This window comes from Arvicola amphibius, chromosome 11 (assembly GCF_903992535.2).
Source record: "Arvicola amphibius chromosome 11, mArvAmp1.2, whole genome shotgun sequence".
In the NCBI taxonomy this organism is placed as follows: domain Eukaryota; kingdom Metazoa; phylum Chordata; class Mammalia; order Rodentia; family Cricetidae; genus Arvicola; species Arvicola amphibius.
The window spans coordinates 5983382-6007249 of record NC_052057.2 but is presented as its reverse complement, the minus strand read 5'-3'; the positions used below and the strand labels follow the sequence as shown (position 1 = coordinate 6007249).

At 42.7% G+C, this 23868-nt stretch overlaps 1 protein-coding gene across 1 annotated transcript in view; it reads right to left on the bottom strand.

Moving 5' to 3' along the window:
- Positions 1-23868, bottom strand: part of Rxfp1 (relaxin family peptide receptor 1) — a 79384-nt gene that overhangs the window by 13081 nt on the left and 42435 nt on the right. The window contains exons 4-14 of the mRNA XM_042055985.1: positions 21438-21543; positions 18100-18171; positions 13168-13239; positions 11944-12015; positions 11786-11857; positions 10948-11022; positions 7418-7489; positions 5751-5822; positions 4337-4408; positions 1555-1626; positions 357-428 (exon numbers count right to left, since the gene is read on the bottom strand). Of these exons, the coding sequence (XP_041911919.1) occupies positions 357-428; positions 1555-1626; positions 4337-4408; positions 5751-5822; positions 7418-7489; positions 10948-11022; positions 11786-11857; positions 11944-12015; positions 13168-13239; positions 18100-18171; positions 21438-21543 (829 nt within the window). The remainder of the gene's footprint in view (positions 1-356; positions 429-1554; positions 1627-4336; positions 4409-5750; positions 5823-7417; positions 7490-10947; positions 11023-11785; positions 11858-11943; positions 12016-13167; positions 13240-18099; positions 18172-21437; positions 21544-23868) is intronic.

The following is a 23868-nucleotide window of genomic DNA, read 5'->3' as shown; positions in this document are numbered from 1 at the left end:
GACCAAACTGACTCCAAACTCAGAGATCCGCCTGTCTCTGCCTCCCAAGTGCTGGGATTGGAGGTGTGCACCACCACCCCTCGTCTTCAGTTCTGTTTTAAAGACGCTAATGCTGTTCATGAAGGCTCTACCCTCAGGGGCTAATCATTTTCAAAACTTGGCCTTTTAATAATGCCATCACTCTGGGTTAGCATTGTAACATACAATTTGGAAGAGGGGCTTAAATACTAAGCGTACAGAGGCAAATTAGTAGAAATTATTCATATTTTATTTGCATTTAGTATGGGTGTATTATCACAAGACATGTGGGGACACAGATTAAAATGAAGGTGAATGACAAGCCAACATCTACTTACATGTGAGAGAGATTCACGAGAGGCCTAAACATCCTCTGCTGGATATTTGTGATCTCAATTCCCTCTAGGCTGCTAAAAATACCAAGTAATGGTCAAGAGAACATAGGTTATCCACAGCGAATAAAATAGTTACTTTTGTGAAGAACAATGCAGTCAAAGGCTTTAGGTTAGCATAACTCTAAGTGAAATGCTCACACTCAGCCTGCCTGAACACTTCCCCAGGTTATAGACATATAAGCCTATTTTTTAAAAATATTCCCAGTTTATGGTATAATGCCCAATGCATGCCAGCTAGTCAATAAATATTTGTAGAATATGTGTAGAGCATGCACATTATATTCTGGACTCCTTTAAATTTTCCTAGTACCTTTTAAGTCATACTTTTTCCCCAGTGAAGTTCTATTTTACTGTAGAATAGTTAGATGAGCTAAGACTTATCTTCTAAAGACCATTCTTAGCATTAATAGAATTTTTGTCCTTTTTGTGTTGTGGGAGGCATGATTTACATGGTCTAGAAAATTCTATTTTAGGATAGGGATGCTAATCTTGGTGTTTAACTTGACACACTTAAGAAGAGGGAACCTCAGTTGAGGAAACTGCCTCCATCATTTTGGCCAGTGGGCATATCTTGTGGGCATATCGTATTTTCTTGATTAATGGTTGATAGGGAGGGCGCAGTCCACTGTGGGCGGTACCATCCCTAGGAAGATGGCTCTGGGCTGTGTAAGAAAGCCGGCAGTGAAAGCCAGGGAAGCAAGCCAGTAGGCGGCATTCCTCCATGGTTTCTGCTTTAAGCCCTGAGTTCCTCTCTGGTTTTCCTCAATGATGGACTGTAACCTATAAGCTAAATAAACCCTTTTCATGTTGTTTTTGGTGAGTGTTTTATTACAGAAATGGAGACACAAACTAGGACATACACCCATAGAAAATCTCAAGTACTCAGAATTAATGGGGCCATGACTATGTCCCATACATTGAGAGATGTAAATGCACAATTCAGTATCTCTGGGGGCAGAGATGTAGGGATTCATTATCGTTTAATTTTTAGTTTATTAACACTTGAGATAGAAGTAATAGCTGTCTATAGTCAATCAAGGATTCATACATTTTTGTGGATCTGGAAATAAAACAGAATTAAAAGACAAAAGAACATATATGCTATTAGTATTGAAGCAAAACTGTATATGGCTATACTTACAGAGACTTGAGTTTGGCAAGATAATCAAATTGATTTACTTGAATTTTCTGGATTGGATTATAGGAAATATTCCTGTTTAAAAAAAAAAAAAGCAACGTCATTCCTAAAAATTGCTTGGGCCAAGGGAATTTATTTGTTGACTTTGAGTGAATTTGAAACACTTACCAAAAAAGTATAGTACAGTTCAAAGTGTATTGAAGATTTAAATGTAAGACCTGAGACTGTAGAAAAAGACCTCCCTGACACTGGCCTGGCAGTGACTTTCAGAACTCAGACAGTAAAAGCCTGGATGAGATTTTTCAAAATGTAGACAGTGAAGGCAACAATAGACAAAGAGGACCACATTAAAGTCAGAAGCTTCTTCCCACCATAAGAGAAGACCACAGCATGGAAGACATGATTCACAAAGCTGTCTCTCTATCCTTTGCTGCTTTATTCTCTTCCAGGGACCACAAGCACACACTCTACCACTGAGCCAGATTCCCTATCCCTGAAAGTGTATCTCAGGGGATGGATTAATATCTACAAAGATATAAGGAACTCAAATCAATAGTAAAGAGACAAGTAATCCGATTAAGGAAAAGATTAAGACTCTGAGCTGACATTTCTCCAAGGAAGATGCAAAAGTGGCTGAGAGATATATGAAACACTTCGTCAGAAAATGCTAATTTATATATTAGAGACAAGGTATGGCTGAGGATAAATTACATCTCACAAGATCTGACCTTGACGTTTGAACTTCTGAACCTCAAGAACAATGAGCCACACAAAATTCTATTGTTTATAAATTAGCCAGGCTGTGGTAGCCTCCTAATAGCAGAAAATGGACTAGATCAACACCAACGAAGAAGATACTCTTGTTCATGGCATTGGAAGACTCAGTCCATATTAAAATTTATGAATTCATGCAAGACATCAAAGTAGCCCAAATAGCAAAAGCAATCTTGAAAAAAAAGAACACGAAAGTTAGGGCTTGCACAGTCATCTACAGCTACGCAGACCAAAGGGACTGACTACAGAGCACAGGAACAACCCCACTCAGACATAATCAAATACGTTTGACACAAGTGCCAAAGGCATTCAACAGGAAAAGGACAATCTTTCTAACAGTAATGGGAAAATTGAATATCCTATGCAAAAGAATAGAAACGGACCCTTCTGTACCATGAACTCAAATGGATCACATGCTTAAATAGAAAGCTATCAAACTAGAAGAAAATATAGGAAGAAAACTCCATCGTGTGGATTTGGCAGTGTCATGTATTGTGAAACTTAAAGTATGGACAATAAAGTAAAAGATTAAAAAGTGGAGGTGTATTAAAATTAAAGAACACTGCTGCCGGGCGGTGGTGGCGCACGCCTATAATCCCAGCACTCGGGAGGCAGAGGCAGGCGGATCTCTGAGTTCGAGGCCAGCCTGGTCTACAAGAGCTAGTTCCAGGACAGGCTCTAGAAACTACAGGGAAACCCTGTCTCGAAAAACCAAAAAAATTAAAAAAAAAAAAAAAAAATAAAGAACACTGCTTCAGAGGGACCTGCCACCCACAATAGCGGGAAAATACGAGTCTGTAGAGCTGAGCCCCAGGAAGGATGAAGACAAGAGCTCAGCAAGTACAAAAGCAGCTCACGTGGAGTGAATGAAGAACTTGAGTAGTTTCCCCCCCAAGAAGACAAACAGGTGACCAAACACGTGGGAAAGATGCTCAACATCACTGATATCAGAGCATCCTCAAGGATGCTCAGTTGAGACGGCTATGAGCCAGAAAAATGAAAGCAGCAGGTGTTGGTACTGCAGAAGTGAGGACCCTGGGCCCTGATAGTAGAGATGAAGGATGGCACAGCTCTGACAGGAAGTAGAATTAAACAGAACAAAAGTAGAACTTCCATGTGACCCAGTCCCCCAATAGCTAGGGGTGTAGTGGTGGTTTCTGGCTTGTTATGTTCTCACTTTACAAAACAATATACCTTTAGTGGAAGCTGTACTCTAAGGGAGGTGGTTAGTGGTCCAGTGCTCACATCCCTGAATTCCAGTACAGCAATATCGAGGAAGGAAGGGAGGAAGGGATAAAGAAGAAGATCCTGTTTGATCGTTCCTTGGGATAGCAGTGTGTGTTATGATCTAGTGTGTGCTGCAGCTCCCAGCCAGCCATGGAAACACAGGAGTACAAAACTGATACTCTACAGTGGACTGGTTCCTAAGTTACCATAGTTGATAGGGTAGGTGCATTAATGAACTTTAAAAATATCAGTTCTGATTTATGATGCCTTCGTTGGGTATATTTAAGTTTGCTGTGAGCCGAGAAGGCACACAGAACCCAAAGGACTGAGTGTGGGCGTCCAGACACGAATTTGCACACAGGTGGAAGCAACCTAAGTGCCCACACGTTGGCAGATGGTTGTACACAGTGTACGAGGTGCTATTTCAGCTTTCACAGCAAAGGGAATTCTGACACAGACCTCCACACTGATGCACCATGTTGGTCTGGTAAAGAGAAATAAGCTGGTCACAAGATGGCAACTACGATACAGAGAGAGCGAGCACGATGGGGCTTGCCAGGACTGTGGTGGAATGAATGTGGCGTTACTGCTGGATGGCCACAGGGTTTCAGCTCTGTACTCAGTGGAAAGCTAGGAGGGTGGATGCTGGTGAGAGCTGAACAGCAATATGGGAGATCTTGATGTAATCCAGTGGTACAGAAACAGATGGATGACCCAGTTCTATGTATATATTTTTTACCACAATTGAAAAATAAGATAAAGAAGTGGTAAGTTAATGTCTTACAATTGTGTCAGCTCCTTTAGATCCTTAAAGATGTTCGGTGGAAGGTTTTCAATCCGATTGCTTCCCAAGTCCCTAGAGAAACAATTGCAAGCAAATCACATTATTGCTTTCTGAAGACTTCATTCACTGGTAGAAAATTTATTAGAAAACCATTTGCAACTTTCCAACAGCTCCATTTGTTAGTTGTTTTAAATACCAAGAAGTAAGTGTCACCTTTTTGTGTGTATTGAAGTCACAGCCTCTCTCCTGCTCAGCGTGTGCCCTACCACTCCAGGTCCTGGAAGTTGACAGGCTTCACAGAGGGAGTGGATAGGAGCACAGAACATTTTATCCTGAGCCAAGCATGGTAGTACACACCTATAATCCCAACATTTGGGAAGCAGAGGCAGGAGGATCAGAAGTTCATGGACATTCTCAACTATAACTGAGTGTGTGCAAGGCCAGCATGGGCTACTAATGCTCCTCCCCCATTTCATGTTTCCTTGGAGACAGATCATTGATGGTATTTAACGTGGCTCTGACATATTAATTTCATTTATGGACTGTATGATGTCCCTTAAGCCTCTCTCTTCCCTTTCTCCTTTTCTGTTTGAGAACATGACTTGAGGCCCTGGTTTTTCTTTTGCCCGGGTTCATTAAGGTAACCTCAAAGCATGCCATTTAAGGTTCAAATTTCTTTCAGAGAGATGCACAGGCTTCTACTCTCTTGGGCAGGATGCACATGTGCAGAGGGGGTGCCTAACATGACATCACCTCGGAGCTAAAAGGGGCTTTCAGCAGCAGAAGCTGTGACATTTCTCCAGTGACAGATTTCAGGAGAAAGACTGCAGCTTCCTTTGAACACGAAAACATCTCGGTGAGCTTGAATTCGGTGACTCAATTCAAACAGAAAATGTAACTTCCTCCCCCACACCTCCAGGGGACAGACAGGAGAAAAGCTGAGGAGTCGCCTATGCCAGTTGGTTAATCAACTTTGAAGGGCAGAATGATTTATTTTTATATTTTTTTATTATTTAAAAAATTTTGTATGTGTCTGTGTGTGGCTAAGTGCACAAGCGTGAAAGAGCTTGAGGGATGAAGAGCATCAGATCTCTGGAGAGACGGTGTTATCAGTCCTTGTAAGCCACCCACAGGGTCCCGGGTACTGAACTGGGGTCCTCGCCAAGAGCAGTGCATGCTCTTAACCAATGAGCCATATCTCAAGCCCTGATCTAACTATTTTGACTATTTCTTTCATATTTTATTTTATGTTTACTTTTGTAAGCTATCTGAATTGTTTTGTGATCCACGTTACATATAAATACTGTTTGGAAAGAGGAAATTACTATTTCTTAAATATATGAACCTTATATGTATAAGTAATACAAAGTAAAACGGACAAAAGCATTCTTAATACGTATTTAGTTAAACTTACAATTCATCTAGTTTCTGGAGGTGTGTAAATGCATGTTCATTTAAGTGATTAATTTTGTTTTTCCTCATTACCCTGAAAGGAAAAGGAAAAGTACGTGTTAACATGTCAACACAATGATCACATGGATTACTAAGTATAACTCCTACAAAGATAGTGAATATAGAGTGCATTTTTATTTAAAATTTTTATACAGTTTATATACCAACCACAGTTCTTCCTTCCTCCCTTCCTCCTTCTCCCCACACCTCCTGCTCAACCCACTCCCCATTCACTCCTCAGCAAAGGTAAGGCCTCCCATGGGGAGTCAACAAAGCCCGGCACATTAAGTTGAGGCAGGAACAAGCCTCCCCTGCCCCCCCACCCCCGACACACATCAAGGCTGAGCAAGGCATCTCACCATAGGGAATGGGATCCAAAAAGCTCATGCATGAGGGATAGATCCTGATCCCACTGCCAGGGACCCCTCAAACAGACCAAGATAGAGTGCATCCTCATGTCTGGATATTTTGATTAGTATGATATTATTAATTTCAAAAATGGTCTCAACTATGCGGTCCTGGCTGGCCTGGAACTCATGGCTTTTCTGCACCAGACTCTTGGGAGTTGCAGTTATAGGTGTGTGCCGTCACACCCAGCTTCAACTCAGTTTTATTATTGAATTTCCTGAGTCTTTTAGGAGGGACAATATGAATTGGAATTTAAATTTGTAATTAGAAATGAAGAAGGGCTTTGAAAGGAATGGGGAAACCTCATCTCTCCTTAACAAGAACTGGGTGCCTTGCAGCTATGAGCGTGGGAATTGTTTCAGACTTACCTCCTCAATCTGCAAAGTGTGTCTGTCTAACAAAAGGCTCCATGCACCACAGAGCTCTTGTTTGCTAGAGCATAGAATTAGGATGGAACTGCTTGAGAGAGAGTTGTCTGAATGGACCAGTTCAATGACTCTTTAGTTTGGAAACATGAGTCAGACTGTAGTGCTTGTTCTTGACTGTGTGTGTGTGTGTGTGTGTGAAAGAGACAGAGAAAGGCAGAGAATGAGACAGATAGGAGAGAGAGAGAGAGAGAGAGAGAGAGAGAGAGAGAGAGAGAGAGAGAGAGAGAGAGAGGTTGAGTCTAGGACCTCACATATGCTGGGCACTTGTACTTTAGCTCCACACCCTGTCCCCTCCTCATGATCCCTGTTAGCTACCAGCATAAATGGCTAATTTGGGAAATTTCAAAGGGCTTCCCGTTGTTTTAGAATCTACTCTTTTATTTAAAAACTTTTTAACTTAGTTTATAAAATAATGGGATTCATATATATATGAATGGACCAAATGGTCCTTCAGTTTGCTTTGATGTGATATGTGCACTATTGGTATCTTTGCCCTCCTCTCCAGCTCCTTAAGATCTCTTCCTTCTCCTCATGGTCCCCTTTCTCCTTTCATAACATGCGTGCACACGCACGTGCGTGCGCGCACACACACACTTCACAAACGCAAATTCGATTCCATTTATGAGAGAAAATGTGCTGTGTTTGCCTTTGAGTCTGGCTTATTTCACACACACAGACAAAGACGTCACACCTTCCTGCCTCCGCACACGCTCAGGCCGGGTTCTGCCCATAGACAAGATTCATTTGGTTTGTAAGGGGAGTTGATATTACTTTTAAAAAAAATAGTACTTACAAAACAGTTAAATTATTGCAGGCGATAAAAGTCAAATTTCTTAGATTATGGATATGGTTGCCTTCAAAGTCCCTGGAACATAAAAATAAAACACAATCAAATTAAACCGTAGACAGAAATAAACTGCTAAGAATTATCTGCTATCTAAAAGGTATCTTTTCTTACATTCTGTTTAAAATCCTTTGTATGAAGCTGAATTTACACATATACTATATATATGTCATGTACATGTAGTATTGTTTGTTTTCTGTATCATCAGTAGAAATGACGTGGGGTCCTGGGTTCAATCCCCAGTACCAAGGAATAAAAATATTTTGAGTCACATCTTCTTCATGTGTCCACAATGACATGGATATTATTACTCCAAGAAATTGAAGAAAAGCAGTTCTTGCGGGAAGTATCTAATTTGTTAATAAATATTTAGTAGTTAAGCATATTAAACACTTGTCATTTGTCCAGAGGTGCAAGGTGCTTCCATAAGCAGAAATGATTATTATATTAATAATTTTATAATTATAATAAGATATTATTATCTTAATAATTTAAAAATTTAAATTAAAATATAATTACAGAATTTTACTCTTTCATTTTTTTCCTCTAGTCTCTCCCGTCCTTCAAATTCCTGACCTCTTTTTCTTTGATTATTATTTTTACATATATATGCATACATACATACATACATACATACGACCTGCTGGATCTCTTAGTATTGTTTGTTTATATATGACTTAAGAGCTGACCACTTGGCATTGGGCAACCAATTAGATGCTCATCACTGGGAAGATTAATTCTCCCTCTCCCAGAAGTCATTAGTTGCCCGTACCTCTTTGTCACAGGGTGGATATCCCCCTTCGGTGATATAGCCCCTTTTTGATATAGCGTGTCTCTTAGTGTTATTATTGTTGGGGCTATGCACACCACGATCAGCTGTTCTCTGCATTTTGACAGTCGTTGTTTTTTGTGATGGTCTCCAGAAGACACTATTTAGTTCCCGTCTCCCTAACTTAAACAGTCCTAGGAAGGATTCCCAACACGTTGCCTCTGTGTGTGGAGGGGGCATCGTCATTGCCTTTTCAAATTACTGTAACAGCTGCCCCTGCTCTCCACTCTCAAGCAGGGGGAGCCACTACGCATTCCCCTTGAGTGCTCGCGCTGTGTGGGGCTGTCATCTCAAGAACTCTAGTTGCAGCATCGAAAGGTACCTCTTTTTCTTTGCGCACGGAACGTCAAGTGGAAGGCTTTGCACTTAAGATGTTAGTGCCCTACCACTGAGTTGTGTCCCCAGCTGGACTTGTCCTCACACGGCCCCTCTTCTTTGACCCCATCACTAGGTGCGTGGTAGAAGTTGGCAGAGCTGAAGGGGGTGGACTCTGCCCCTGGGTCTAAGGGCAAAACACACTTAGTGTAATGGTCGCCAGATGGCATGGAGTTACTCAGAAGCGACAGTGATACATGCACAATACACGTGTGGAAGAGTTCCCGAAATCACCAAGGAAAAGTTGGAAAGCTCTAGAGAAAAGCCAGTGTCCGCCAGCTCCGGGGGGACTGCCAGCCTTGATTTGGGAACTGCACCGAGGCTGACATTGACAGAGTGAAATATATCTGAAAGATTGGGGGGATTGGGAATTAATGGACCTAAAAATTGAGCCCGTTGAAGATGAAGGTGTAGTGAGGATGGAGAGTAACCTAAGAGAAATGCATTTGAAATCAGGCTGTAGAACGAACAGCAGACTGACCCTCTGGAGGCAGAGTTTTTGTTCAACGAAAGTGGCTGCTAATGCTTAGCATCTTGCCTTGGTGCAGGTTTTTTGTCGGTTCTTAAATCAAATGTGTATTTTTATTTCTATTTATTTTATTTTTAACTTTTAAAATTTTTATTCATTTTTTTAAAATTCCTTTTATCGCCAAGGGTTAATCATGAACCTACCACCAGGTGGCAGTGCTCTCCGAAGAATCAACGAATACTCAAAGTATTGGCTTGCTGCAGCTCGTCTATATAACCTCAGTACTGGGAAGACTGGGGCAGGAGGATACCCGTGAATGAGTTCAAAGCCAGCCTGGGCTACATAATGAAACCTTGTTTTAACGAAAAAAATTAGTCTCAATTCACATTTGTGTGTGTGTGCACGCGCGAGCGTGTGCTTGGGATTCAACCCAGGATGCCGCGCACTAAGTAAACTCTCAACCATTGAGCTCCCGCTCTGGTCTCACAAGGCCCGAGGTTTTAATTGATTGCTTGTGGAAGTATCGCTCAGCTGTCTTTCATCACTAATTAAAACGGCCATAGAGTATCCTGTTGAATCAGGCTTCAGTTACGAAGAAGGTTACTGATTCAGTTTTCCTTCTGGCTTCAGCTTGTTGTCCACGTGCAGAAAGAGCTGTTGCACCAAGGTTCTTCCGACCTTAGAAATGTGTATAAAATGCTTGCTTCCCCGAAGGGATTCTAAGTGAGCACAGGCCAAAGCTGCTTTGTTTTTTATCTGACCCCTTTCTCTTGTGGGGTTGACAGCTGTCACTACTTACAAACCCCATGTTTCTCATCATCTTCCTGTCCTTGTAATTTGACACCTCTAGTTTGCTGTGAACTTGGATACTAAACCATCAACTTTTGAATATTTCTTATAAAACAAGATGTAGAAAGTTTTCCTGATTCTGGTAGGCAGTTTGTGGATTGAACTTTTAAGTAATAATTTTGGTTATTTCTTAATTTAAAACAGAACAAACACCTTTAGTCTGTTTTTTTTCTATGGCCTCACTCCACACACCCGGCTCTCTTTGAACTTACGGTGCTTCTCCTTCCTTAGCCTCTTGTTTTATTCTCCTGAGATTACAGGTGTGAGCCACCACACATGACCAAACTTATATTCTAAATAAACATATTTACTGCTGATTGACCTTTCCCTAGTGGAGTATAGTGAAATTTGTTACCAGGTAAAGCTACTGTGCCAAAAAAACTACACAGAACTGGTAAGGGACTGTCTCAAAACGTCCCACAGCCCCCACTTTCTCATGATTAGTGCTAAGAAACACATTCTCAGTGCTCAGAATTTAGGGATAACATGAAAATGACTTAGCTTTCTGTGCCAACTTAATAGGTGAGTGATTTGGCAGCTGGAAAAGGAAGTGTGATGCCAACCATGTGACCTCCTTTCTGTCTTCCTTCTTCCTGGCTCCAAAATATTTTTTTTTCTCTTCCAGATATTGCATTTTGGTGAAAGTTTAGAGAAGTTAGCCACTGAGTATGTTTAATATAAAAATACAATAAAGTAATGCAAGGAACTTGATACACTAACCACCTGGCACAGAAGACCCCTGGTATCTGAGCTAGTCAAATTCAGAATATAAAATATACATATATAAGTAAATATATGTATACTTATACAGGTAAATATATATGCATACATATACATATGTGTGTATTAGAGAGAGACAGGGGAGAGAGAGAGAGAAAGAGAGAGAGAGAGAGAGAGAGAGAGAGAGAGAGAGAGAGAGAGAGAGAGAAAGAGAGAGAGAGAGAAAGACCGACTTACAGCCAGTGTAGCCGGGGCATGTGCTGACAGAGGGGTTTGTCCGGCAAACGGGTGAGGACATTATCCATCAGCACTCTAGAAAGGAAAGAGACCACCAACGTCACATTTTCTGGTTCTTTTCTATCTCTAGGCAAACACAGTTATCATTATTATTCGGAAACTGATAAACCCTCAAGCCACAAGTCTCCCCACCACCTTCTCTCTACACACCCCAAAGTACTGAAGTGCTTTGGTAGTAAGGACATTTCTACACTCTCCGGGTCTCACACAGGGTGCAGCAATGCCAGTCTTTGATGAAGCCTGCACCCATCAGCATGAGCTGTACAATGGCCACGTATGAGGCTTTTCTTTTGTGGGGGTGGGGGAAGGGTGGGGGCAGTTGCTGGGTAGGAGGGGCAGTGCTTAGGAGTACTTGAGGCACCACAGTGAGTCTGTGCTCAGACTGGTCGGGCAGGACTTTGTTACAAAATGGTCAGACCCATAAGCAGCCTTAGAGAATATAGGCAAGGTAGGTCTTAGTCAAGAAAGCTTTAATAATTGCAAATTTAATGCTACTATGCCTAAAGCCTTAATTCTTTTATTTCTCTCTTTTTTTCAATTGGAATAATTAAAAATTTTTTTGCTACATTGATTTACTTATTTATTGCTGTTTATGCATGCACGCATGCATGCATGCGTACATGCATATGTGAGTGTGTGTGTGTATGCCAGTCTTTATGTAGAGTTGATAGCTAGCTGGAGTTGGTCTTTCAACCCCTTAGGCCCGGGGAATTGAACCAGGCTGCCCATGAACCATCTCACTCACTGAGCCATCTTGCCTCCCTGTTTGAGTACTTACAAGAGAATAAGAGAATTCAGTCCATAAAACGTGAGTGGGGAGATTCGGCTGAGGTGATTGTCTTCGATTATCCTGTCAGCGGGAAGAGAGCAGAGTGACACATGTATTTTCGGCACATCGGAACTAATACAAGGAAATGCCACACAAATGAGACGTACAGCCATTCCAGCCTGTGCAGCTCTTCAAACACTCCCGGCTTCAGGAAGGTTATTCTGTTATGGCTGAGATACCTGGGAAGGAGACACAACCGCAATGAGTTTATTCTTTTTGATGTTTCGCCAGAAGGACGGTGGCGGTTGTCATCACCCTTCCTGAGTCCCCTCCTACAGCACTCCCTTCCACTTCCAGCTTGGACGTCTAAGGGCCCTTGCCACTGACAGTGTCGTTTCTTGCCTTTCTTTTCCCATAGTTGGCTAAAGAATTGGCCTATGTTTTAATGACCTACTCTGCTGGATAGGTTTCTGTGGGTCAAAGGCTTGGTTCCCAGGGGGCACTGTTGGGAGGAGCTGAGGACCTTTCGGGAGTAAGGCCCTGTGGGAATGAATCCTCAGGTCATTAGGGAATGTGCTTGTCTGTGGTGCACTTGAAGGATGTCTTTCTCTTCCTTACTTCCCAGTTGTGAGGTGGGGGAATGCTCACCACGAGTTCCCACGGGCTTGTGTTGCCTCAAAAACAGGCTCAAAGTAATGGAGGCAGTCAATATCAGACAAGCCTCGAAACGTGTGAGCCAAAAATATTTCCTCTTTATGAGTTGATGAGCTCAGGGATTTTGTTTTAGTGACAGATAACTAACCAAAGGGGCTAGGCTAGTTGTGACAGGTATATCGGACCATTGAATATGGAAAGGCAGACAGCGATGTGAACAGGTAACACACAAAACCAGACAGATGTGTCGAACGTGTGGTTACTCTTCATTTACAGAATGCACCTGACCTGTGAAGATGGGACACTTAGGAACACCAGGGAACGGTGATGGAAAGGAGGAAGTCCACAAGGCAAAAAGAACTGGCAGGAGTTGCTTTAGGCAGAGGAAATAGCATATGCAAAAACAACAACTCCAGGAGAGTAAGGGGTTAAGAGATTGTTAGAATATTCAGTGTGCCTCCCTGTGGTAGTTTGAATGTGATCGGTCCCCATAATCTCATGGAGAGCGGCATTATTAGGAGGTGTGGTGTTGCTGGAGTGGGTACCGGGGCCTTACTGGAGGCAGTGTGTCACTAGGAGGGTGGGCTTTGAGGCCTCCTATGCTCAGGATACCACCCAGTGAGACAACCGACTCACTGGTTTGGGGAACTGGTTTGGGCCGGAATGGGTTAGCCTGACAGGATGCTGACGGTCCAGGGAACCGTTTAACTCCCCTCTAGCCCCCCATTTGTGCTTACAGTTTGGTGAGGCTGCGCAGTCCTCTGAAAGCCGAGACGGACACGAAGCGAATCTTATTGTTTTGCAGGCACCTGTGAGTAAGAACAGGCAAAGAAAAAAAGAACAAAACAGTCTCAGCTTCGCAGGATGGAAGAGCCTGCAGTGGCGGCGGCACGCGCATGTACGGGTGGCCCCTGTAAGCTGAGATGGTGCATCTTATTGAGAGTCTTTTACTGAAATTAGAAATTGACTTGAGAGGAAAGGGGACACGCTTGATCAACTGGCTGAAACTGGTGTTTTGCTGCCAAATTTGTGCCAGCTTGAGCCAGTTTTTCTTTACAAGCTGAAGGTGTAAATGCAAACAGTATCAAACTGTCCTCTAAGTGTTTATCTACTCATAGGCTATATACTCAGCTCTTGGACCTCCTCAGGGACGGTTCCTTGCTGCGGATGCTAACAACGGGTCAAGGCGCAGAGTACATGTGCCGTGGGATGCTGGGCTAACTGGGACATCTGCATCACACCCCTGCCCTAGGTGCGGGGACCGTTGTGAAGGAGGTACGAAGTTTGTAAGAACCAGAGGTCTGGAGGACAGGCGCGAGACAGTGTGTTCTGGATGTGACCGGACCATTACATTCATGAGCTCACAATAGATGTTGCCTTGCACAAGGTCAAGTCAGCAGACACTCTAGCATGGGAGGGGAGGGCATCATGAGCCTCCACCCCTAACTGAGGAGCTATTGATGGTTAGTGACTTCTAGGAGGAGGGAGAGACTAGGAGGTTTCTTTAAGACTGTGAGCCCTGGTAGGTTGACTATGCTCCAGGGGATGGCACCCCTCTGTGAGTATATGGGCAACACAAACTGGACTTAGTGGGTCATTGAAAAACACACACAGAAAGAAAACACACAGCTGGAAGGGGTGGGGAGGTGGGGGGTGGGGAGGCAAACCTGGGAGGAGTGTGGGATGAATGTGATAAAAATACATTATATGAAATTTGCAATCAGTAGAACTATTATAAAAATTTGAAGTATTTGTGCAACCATGTTCATAGCAGCATTATTCATAATAGCCAGAACCTGGAGACAACCTAGATGCCCCTCAACTGAAGGATGGATAAGGAACATGTGGTACATTAACACAATGGAGTACTGCACAACATCTTGAAATTTGCAGGCAAATGGATGGAACTAGATAAAAACAATCCTGAGTGAGGTAACCCAGAAAGACAAATGTAATAAGTACTCACTCATAAGTGGCTTTTAGACATAAAACTAAGAAAAACCAGCCTACAGTTCCCAAACCCAGAGAACCTAGACAACAAAGAAGACCCTAAGAGGGAAAAACATGAATCCTATTAGGAAGGAGAAAAAAAGACAAGATCTCCTGAGTAAATTAGGAGTGTGTCCTGTGTCATGGAGATCCTGCAGTTTTGAATCTGTAGGTTCGTTCCCTTCACATGTGAATGCTGGGGTGGGCCAACTCACAGTCTTGGTTCTGGGGCTGGGTGGTAGCTGGGGTGGTCAGTCTGTCAGCTTTCCCTCACCATCAATACCAGGGCAAGCTCTCCAGCACTGCCTCTGCTAGCTCACCCAGTGCAGCATGTAGCAAAAAACAAACCAATTCTCTTGCTCTCAGCTAAAGAGCCCCTTTTAACAGTGAAATTCTGAAAAATGGATTGTTATTTGAGTTTTATTTTCAAACATGAAGTATATTGTTTTCACGTTATCTGGTGCTTTAGAATAGTCCATTTGTGTGAAGTAACTAATTTTCCATTTGACTTTCCTCCATTTCAATCTATAATTATCATTTTTAGTAATATCACATTTATTACACAGTTTAAACTATCAGGAAGACAAGCAAGTTGCTGACAACATGAGGCCGGACCTTGGTCTTCTGAGGGTTGTGCCTTTCTTTTTATTTTTTTTTAACAGAAGATAAAACTAAAGAATTATGTCTGTCATGAGCATACGGTGTCGACATAGATGGGCATGTTTGTATTTTTACCATGCCAGAACTTATTGAAAAACAACAAATTTGCAAGAACTATGGCTTTGGCTGGCCGTAGTTTATAAAGTAGTCCTGATAGCTCTTTACAGCAGTGATTTTCAACCTGTTTGTTGATTGCGACCTCTTGGGGTTGCATATCAGATATTTATGTTATGATTCACAACAGTAACAAAACTATAGTTCTGAAGTAGTGATGGAATAATTTTATGGTCGAGGCTCAGCACAAGATGAGGAACTGTATTAGAGTCACGGCATTGGGAAGGTTGAGAGCCGCTGCTCTTCAGCCTGGCCGTGGCCATCACGGATTCTTTCATTACCCATATTAACTCTCAGGACCCATGGGGGGTGTTACAGTAAAAAGATTATGGAGGTTGTAATTCAGCGGGGCCTCACTGAAGGCAGAGACAGAACCGATGTTGGGGTGTAGATGAAACATTAACAGATACATTGGAGATCCGCTGAAGGCAGGCACAGCCGCCGAGCTGAACCAGCTATAGCTCTATAGCAGAGCTTGAAGTCAGAGATGGTGATGCCTCTGGAAGTTCCTTTATTGTACAGGATTGTTTTGGCTATTGTGGGCTTTTTGTTTTTCCATATGATATTGAATATTGTTCTTTTGAGGTCTGTGCAGAATTTTGTTGGGGTTTTGATGGGAATTGCTTGTGTTGGAGAGAATGTGAAGTAAGGGGAGCACTCCTCCATTGCTGGTGGGAGAGCAAACTTGTACAGACACCTTGAGATCAGTATGGCAGTTTCTCAGAAAATTGGGAATCAATCTACCTCAAGACCCAGCAAGACCACTCTTGGTCATATACCCAAAGGATGCACAATCATATCACAAGGACATTTAGTTGCTCACCTATGTTCAAAGCAGCAATATTTGTAACAATCAGAACCTGGAAACAACCTAGATGCCCCTCAACCAAAGAATGGGTAAAGAAAATGCGATGCATTTACACAATGGAGTATTACTCAGTGGTAAAAAGCAATGCCATTAGGAAATTTGCAGGCAAATAGACGGAACTAGGAAAAACCATCCTGAGTGAGGTAACCCAGATCCAGACAAACACGGTATGTACTCACTCACAAGTGGATACTAGATGTAAAGCAAAGGAGAAACCAGGCTACAATCCACAACTCCAGAGAAGCTAGGTAAGAGGGAGGACTCTAAGAGGGAAACATATGGAGGGTCCTAGGAAGGGGAAATAGTTAACATCTTCTGGGTAGAAGGGGGTGGATGGGTGATGGGAACATGAGGGTTTGAGATAGCCCAGTTGGGGAAGGGATGGAGGAGTGAACAATGAAAGAGATATTTTGATAGAGGGAGCCATTATGGGTTAGGGAGAAACCAGGTGTTAGGGAAATTCCCAGAAATCCATGGATGACCCCAGCTAAGACTCCTAGCAATAATGGAGAGGGTGCTTGAGCTGGCCTTCCCCTATAATCAGATTAGTGACCACCCTAATCATTATCATAGAACCTACATCCAGTAACTGATGGAAGCAGATGCAGAGATTCACAGCCAAGCACTGGGCTGAGCTCTTGGAGCCCAGCTGAAGAGAGGGAGGAGGGATCACATGAGCAAGGGCAAGACCATGATGGGGAAAACCATGGAGACAGCTGACCCAAGCTAGTGGGAGCTCCGGGACTCTTGTCTGACAGTTGGGGAACCTGTATGGGGCCAAACTCTGAATGTGGGTGACAGTTATGTGGCTTGATCTGTTGGGAGGGCCCTGGTAGTGGAACCAGGACTTATCCTGGGTGCATGAACTGGCTTTTTGGAGCCCATTTCCTATGGTGGGATACCTTACTTTGCCTTGATACAGGTGGAGGCGCTTGGTCCTGCCTCAACTTGGAACACCAGACTTTGTTGACTCCCTAAGGGAGGTCTTACCCCCTCAGAGGAGTGGATGGGGGAGGTGGGATTGGGGGAGGAGGGTAGGTTGGTAAAGCAGAGGAAGGGGGAACTAAGGTTGGTATGCAAAATGAACAAAATTTTAAATATATTTTTTTAAAGATTGATTTTATTTTTGATGATGTGTATGTGTTTGTGTCTGTGTGTTCATATGTGCACATGAGTGGGTTTGCCTGGAAGCCAGAGGGGTTGGATTCCCTGGAGCTAGAGTGACAGAGAGTTGTGAGGGTCAGATTTGGGCTGGGATCTGAACTCTGGTCCTCTGAAAGAGTAATACTTACTCCTAACTGCTGAGGCTTCGCTGCAGTCCCTGCTTCTTTTCTTTCTTTTTTTTCTTCATTCATCTGTTTGTGTATGGACACCATGCAGTATATGCAAGGATCAGAGGACAACTTTTGAGAGTCAGGTTTTTCCTTCCAGAGCTTGTGCTCGGGTCATCAGACTTGCTGCCCATGCTGGATAGTTTTATTCTAATAAATCATATACATCTATCTATCTATCTATCTATCTATCTATCTATCTATCTATCCACACACACACACACACACATATATATACATATGTGTATTCTAATAAATCTCATACACATATGTATACCTGTACATATATACATACATATGTATGTATGTTCTGTTACTCGACAGAACCCTGGTTAATATGACTAAATCAGTTAATATGACTTTTACACATCTAGCCATCTTGCTGGCCCCAAGCTCAGCACACTTTCTCTGAGATGAGCATTGAGCTGATCCATGACAGGAGGAGGCAGAAATACTTATTTCCATTCTGTGGAGCATGGTGGAGGAGCCACGGCATATGGGTTCCAGTTTGTTTAGGAACTGTTATCTGAGTTTTTATCTGAGTTTTTTCTAGAGTATCTCCCTACAAGTTTCCAGCTAAGGGACACATAATTTCTCCAGATGGGATTATTAACACGTGATATGATGCTAATCTCTACAGAAGGAACAAGAAATAGCGCACAAGACCGCAGGGTCATCGCAAGCCCAGCGTTAAGAGTTTTCCTTACAGCTTTTCGAGCTCACGGTACTTCCTGAAGCCGTTGGGAGGGAGCGTTCTTATGAAGTTCCGCTTCAGGGACCTGAAACACACACATAGTTCGGTCTTGCTGAGCAGATTTTCACTCAAATGTCTTACTTCTAACGATATCTACCCCGTGCTCTTGAGCTGGATGCACTGGTTTCATGATGTGTTAAGGAGTGACTGACAAAGCCGAACTAGTCATGCTTTTTCCAAGCCCCTCTGGGCAGCTGGGCCACAGCTGAACCTTCTCTCCTCTTTATCCTAGCTCGCTGGGACATCCTTTCCAACCAGTGTTCTGACTGAGCTTCTGAACCAAACTCTGCCTTACAGTCTTTTGGTATTTATACACCAAAATTTTGGAAGATATCTAGAAAAACTATGGAGATGATGGTCTTTTCCCCTCTTGTAAGAGAAGATTGGGACCCCAAAGACTATGCAAGGAAGCACTTAATGTTCTTAAAGAGAGGTCCAAGTACGATCCTATGAGAGCCCCTAAAGCAGGGGCTAACTACCCTTGAGTGCAGTGGTTTGTCATACAGGGAGGTAGGCTTCTTCAAGAGTTTCCAAGAAATCACTCTTGAAAAGCTGGATCCTTATTAGCGCATCCCTAGGGTTTATAGACAAATATCATTCTTTCTAAATGATACAAAATATTTTAAGAAATAGCTTCATTTATATTTTCAAAATGGCCTCATATTGAAAGGGGTAGATATTGTTTACATTGATTAGGAAAACCCCAAACACTTTCATCAGTAAGATACCTTTATATTTTAAAATTCAGTACCCTGTTTGGTTCCTCACTAAATCATATGCATACACACACTCATATATAGCATGTGCATGTCACAGAGAGGGAAGGGCAAGCCAGAGCTTCACCTTTCAGTGGCTGCATGCGGGGATCTAAACGTCAACTCTCGAAGTTAACATTTATTGAGCAAGAAAAATGCATAAATATTCATAGCTACCTGTGTTTGCCCATCTCTTTAGCGTTTATTTGAAACATTTCCCAAAAGTCTCGACTTCAGTAAATACTCATTGGATGATTGGCCTCTGGGATACTTTCCTTACATGTGAGTTAAGCCATTCCTGAAGTTTTCCTATAATAGTTGCAACTCAAAATCTGGAAGAACTCAGTAATGGAATTTGATATTTAGTCTTTAATACGTGTCCACTAAAGTCTAGAGAATTTTTTCCCTCTTGAACAGAACAAACAGACTGGAACAAAGTATGATATTGAGCCAGTATCTTCAGAGAAGAGTCTGTAGGGACAACTGGAATCAAGTGGTTTAATCAAAAGTCAGAACAATGCTGTATAGCTATATCTATTGGTATATATACACTCAGAGTTTGTATGTGCTCATGTGCGTGCATGTGTGCATGCGTGTGTGTGTGTTTACAGTCCTGATGATGAATTCAGAGGCCTCATGCATTTTAAGCAAGTGCAATATTACTGAGTTACACCCCAAGTCTAATAATGCTTTTTAAAAAAATCACAAATAGTCAAATATTGTAGACTTAGACCTCTGAGCATTAAACCTATATCTATAAATGCCTGTTGAATAGCCACTGAATGACCTGCTAATGTTAAGTTGAAATAAGAAATCTAACATTGAAGTCTTGGTCATCCCCACTTACTGGGACCTGGCTCTTCTTTCTTCCATCAATCTGTGCTCCAGGGTAGGTGCCCTGAAGTCACTTTACCCACGTTCTCCCCTTGTCTTCTTGCAGGATATGATCTTAGCTTTACTTTTTCCTTTCCATCCCTCCCTCTCTTCATCTCTACCTCCCTCCCTCCCTCCCTCCCTCCCTCCCTCCCTCCCTCCCTCCCTTCCTTTTTTTTTTCCTTCCTAGGTTAAAGTTGACTGATTCATATCTATTTACATATGTATACTACACATATGTGGTCAGAACATTTCTTTTTTAAATCGAATCATAATTTAACTATTTACCCTGTCCCCCCGGCCTTCCTCCCTCTAGCGTTTTTTCCTCTGTTACTTTCTTTCACAAAGGTTAGTTGGATTGTTGGCAAATGGATTCCAGTATTACTTGTGGGCAAATGAAAAGTCAGGTTGGCTGCATCAGGTTTTCATTAGGATTTTCCAGCAACTCCGATGTAAGCAGTGGGGGTGATAATTATTTCTCTCACCAAGGAATTTATATAAACCCTTCCTAGGACCTCCTTCAGTTTCCTTGGGGGGAAATCATTACTTTTCCTCTAGCGGGACTAATTGCTATGATAAGTCACGGGAGGTGAGAAAGGAGGAACACTAGCAGCTACTTCTCTTTGTTCAGGAAATGTCACTTCCTTCAGAAAACAAGTTTGTGTAAATGATTTTCCCCATGTTCTCTGTTTATGTTCCCAGACTGAGATCCACGGGGCAGTACCCAGATTCTGCCAACTTGATGGGACTCTGCTGCAGCTCCTTTACCTGTGTGCCAAGCATCTGGGTTGTCTGGTAGGTTGTTTGAGAAAGGCAAGACTTGCCAACACCTGTATACTCAAGGGTTACTCTTACTGTGTCTGCATGAACCAGAAAGCCAGAGTCACAAGACATTAAAACACATGGAGGAAGAGCCCACACAAAAAAAAACCCCAAACCCAACCCACTGAATAAAGCGTATATCAAAACTTTTACTTTCCATTGTATTCTTGGAAAAAAAAATCTGGACCAAAAACTATGTGTTTGTGTGCTGCTCACATCTGGTTGAGTTCAAATAACCAGAACTAGAAATTAGCACCACAAACACTGAGCCCAACAAGACACTATTACTCCTAATAGACTCCTTTTGTCTTCTATATGTAAGTTTGAATTTTGTAGGAAAAGACCACAATGTCAAGGTGATTTAGAAATTAATTTAAATGTGAAGCTTTGGGAATAATTTATCCAATTTATTTTACTCTTTCCTTAAGTAAATTACGTCTACTTGTCCTCAGGAATACACGAGAGTGTCTTCCTGTATAATAAACTCTAAGCCAGCTCTTGCAATAAGCATCCAATAAAATTTCCGTGTAATGGGGAAAGATGGGGATCATCGTTTCTTTAGTCCCTTCACCCCCAGTAACAGTTGAAATGGACGGCGTCTTCTGCTTGGATAAAATACGGTGAGTAGTCAACACCTCACAGAATTGTTTACGAAGTAACTTAAGGTGAGGCCTAGTATTTTAAAGTGTTTAGAACCATGTGTGAAAAGTTTGTTATAACTGATGGACAGATGGAGCAGTCTTTGAACACAATGCCTCATCAGGAGTGACCTGGTGTCAGTCTGGGCGGTCTCCCTGCCGTTCTATCCAGCCTTAAGGACGAGCCAATCTTTGCTACTTACATTACAGTCACATTGGCAGAAACTGACGGGACAGCGCGTAAATTGGCTCCATCACAGTCAATCTCTAGATCTCGGCACATACAGTGCTTGGGCACAGAGCCAACCACTGAACAGAGAGGAAGCGGGGAGGAATGTTGAAGTGAGGGGCCAGGGAGAGGAGGGGGACGAAGAGAAAGAAATGCAAAGCCATGAGAATATTGACGAGTATAACGTCTACCATGCTTTCTTTACCCAAGTGCTTGGGGGAAGGCTTTAAATTAAGGTTCCGCAGTTTGCTCTGAATTTAACTTCAAGACCAGACTGGTCTAGCATTAACATTAGGAAACACATGAATTGAGGAGCCCATCCTTTTTTCTTCTTCCTTTCTTTTTTTGAAGATTGATTTTTGTGTGTCTGTGCACGTGTATATGTGTGTGTAGTCCTGAGCACATGCGTTTGCTTGTGTATGTGTGTTTGTGTTCCTGGGTGCCCAGAGGGCAGTAGATCTCTTGCCGCTGGTGGTCACAGGTGGTTGTGAGTATCTGCTGGCGAGGGTGGGGATGGGAGGATGGGGATAGGAGAGGTGGGAGGTGGTGGACCCTGAAAACCAAACTCTAGGTCTCCAAGAGAAGAAAATGTTCTTGACAACTCACGTCTTTGTTATGATAATGGAGAGCTGACTAACTTGGGGTTAGGGAAAAAAAGAGAGTTTCCTGAACAAAGTTCCTTAGGATCTTCTCTAGACCTAGGAGATAAGGAAAGGAATCACACAGTGGGATGGATGGGTGAGTAGAGAGCAGGAGCAGAAGAGCCATCGTCCCAGCTCCACCCATTTATTTTTAAATATTGGGTTGACCTTCATTTGCTGCAACATGAATGAAATCTTCTGCTACTGTCTCCAGCTGGAGGAGTGGTGGTGGAGGGGCTTAACGTCCGCTTGCAAGCTTCTGTTTGAGGATGAGAATCGGAAGTAACAAATAAAAAAGCCTTTGCTGAAAGACGAACTCATTTGAACCAGAAGCAAGCAAGAAAGGAGACCTAAGCACTGAATGGTGAGGTTTCATTTTTCCAGAAGGGTTTTCCTGGGTGGCTCAGGGTGGAGGACTGAGAGAGCCGAAACCCTGCAGAGGCTTCTGCTTGTCCATGCAGCATTTTAAAGGAGCTACAACTGTCTTAAGCAATTATATGGAAAGCACTGTAATTTTAGCTGCTTTGAAAAATTTGGTAGACATGGCTACACATGCTCCTGATGGACAACTGTTGGAAGTGGTTTCCCTTGTTCACCGGGGCGGTAAGTGTTGGCAGCCGTAGCTGCAGCTGCGAAGCTCCCAGCACCAGGGAGGAGCACATGCGGAGGGAGGGCAACCCTCACAGTCTTGGGAGGAGGACATGCGGAGGGAGGGCAACCCTCGCAGTCTTGACAGTGTCCGTTCCACAGTGAGCAGAAACCATGCCGTGTAAGTTACGTGGGATACAAATACCAACGAACTGCTCAGCTGTGTCAACTGCAGGCCTCCAGGGGATTCTAGATGTGCTGAATCTCATCTTTAAGATACTCCAGCCCTGCAAGATGGCTAAAAGCATCCACCCATCCCATTCTGCATCTTCCCAATACCCAATGTCAGTGACCTTGGAATGCCCAGCAAAGCTTCACCCCGTAAGTGCAGTTTTAGGCATTATTCGCCCTATATATGATGGGAAATGATGTTGGAAAACTGAATCCCGTCACATCCCAAAGTTGTACCTGTTCTGCAGACCGTGGTGGCACACACCCGTGATCCAGCATTTGGGAGGCAGAGGTAGAAGGGCTGTAGGTTCAAAGCCACCCTGCTAATATAAAATCATATTAAAAATTGTTCGTGTAAGAATTTCAGCTGGGTTAAAAAGAAGATGAAAGCATTGGCCAGTCAATGCTTGTGGACAGTGAGTAAACAATTTCTTCCTCCAATCCTTCAAGTTAAACTTTGGTCAGGCATCGGCTTTCCTGTGAATGACACTTTCCACGACTTTCCTCTGAGGAGTGGACTTTAAAATGTGAGCCGCTCACATCCTTTCAAGCACCCGAAAACGTTTTTTGAGCTGTTCTTGGGTGAATTTCCACCAAGAATCTAATACGAGAACAGTGCTGCAAATAGGAACCTTAATTTAAGTTTCACCCCAAGATTTTTATCCTGCACTTGTATTTCATGTACTGCTTGAAAAAGAGGTTTAATTTAGCAAATTTAATCCCCACTCTCTTTAAAAAAATCTAACTAAAAATTGAGCTTTGTATGTCTTCAAAGTATTGATAAAAAATTACCTCTGTGCTGATCTTGATCCTCTGTTTGTTGCATAGTGCCTGAATCCTTGAGTAATTTATACTTATGACAAATCTCTTCCATGGTGACAGAGTGGGCAAAATAGGGTTTTTTAGCCAACCCAGTCCGTTTTCCTCCCATTATTTTTGCTTTAC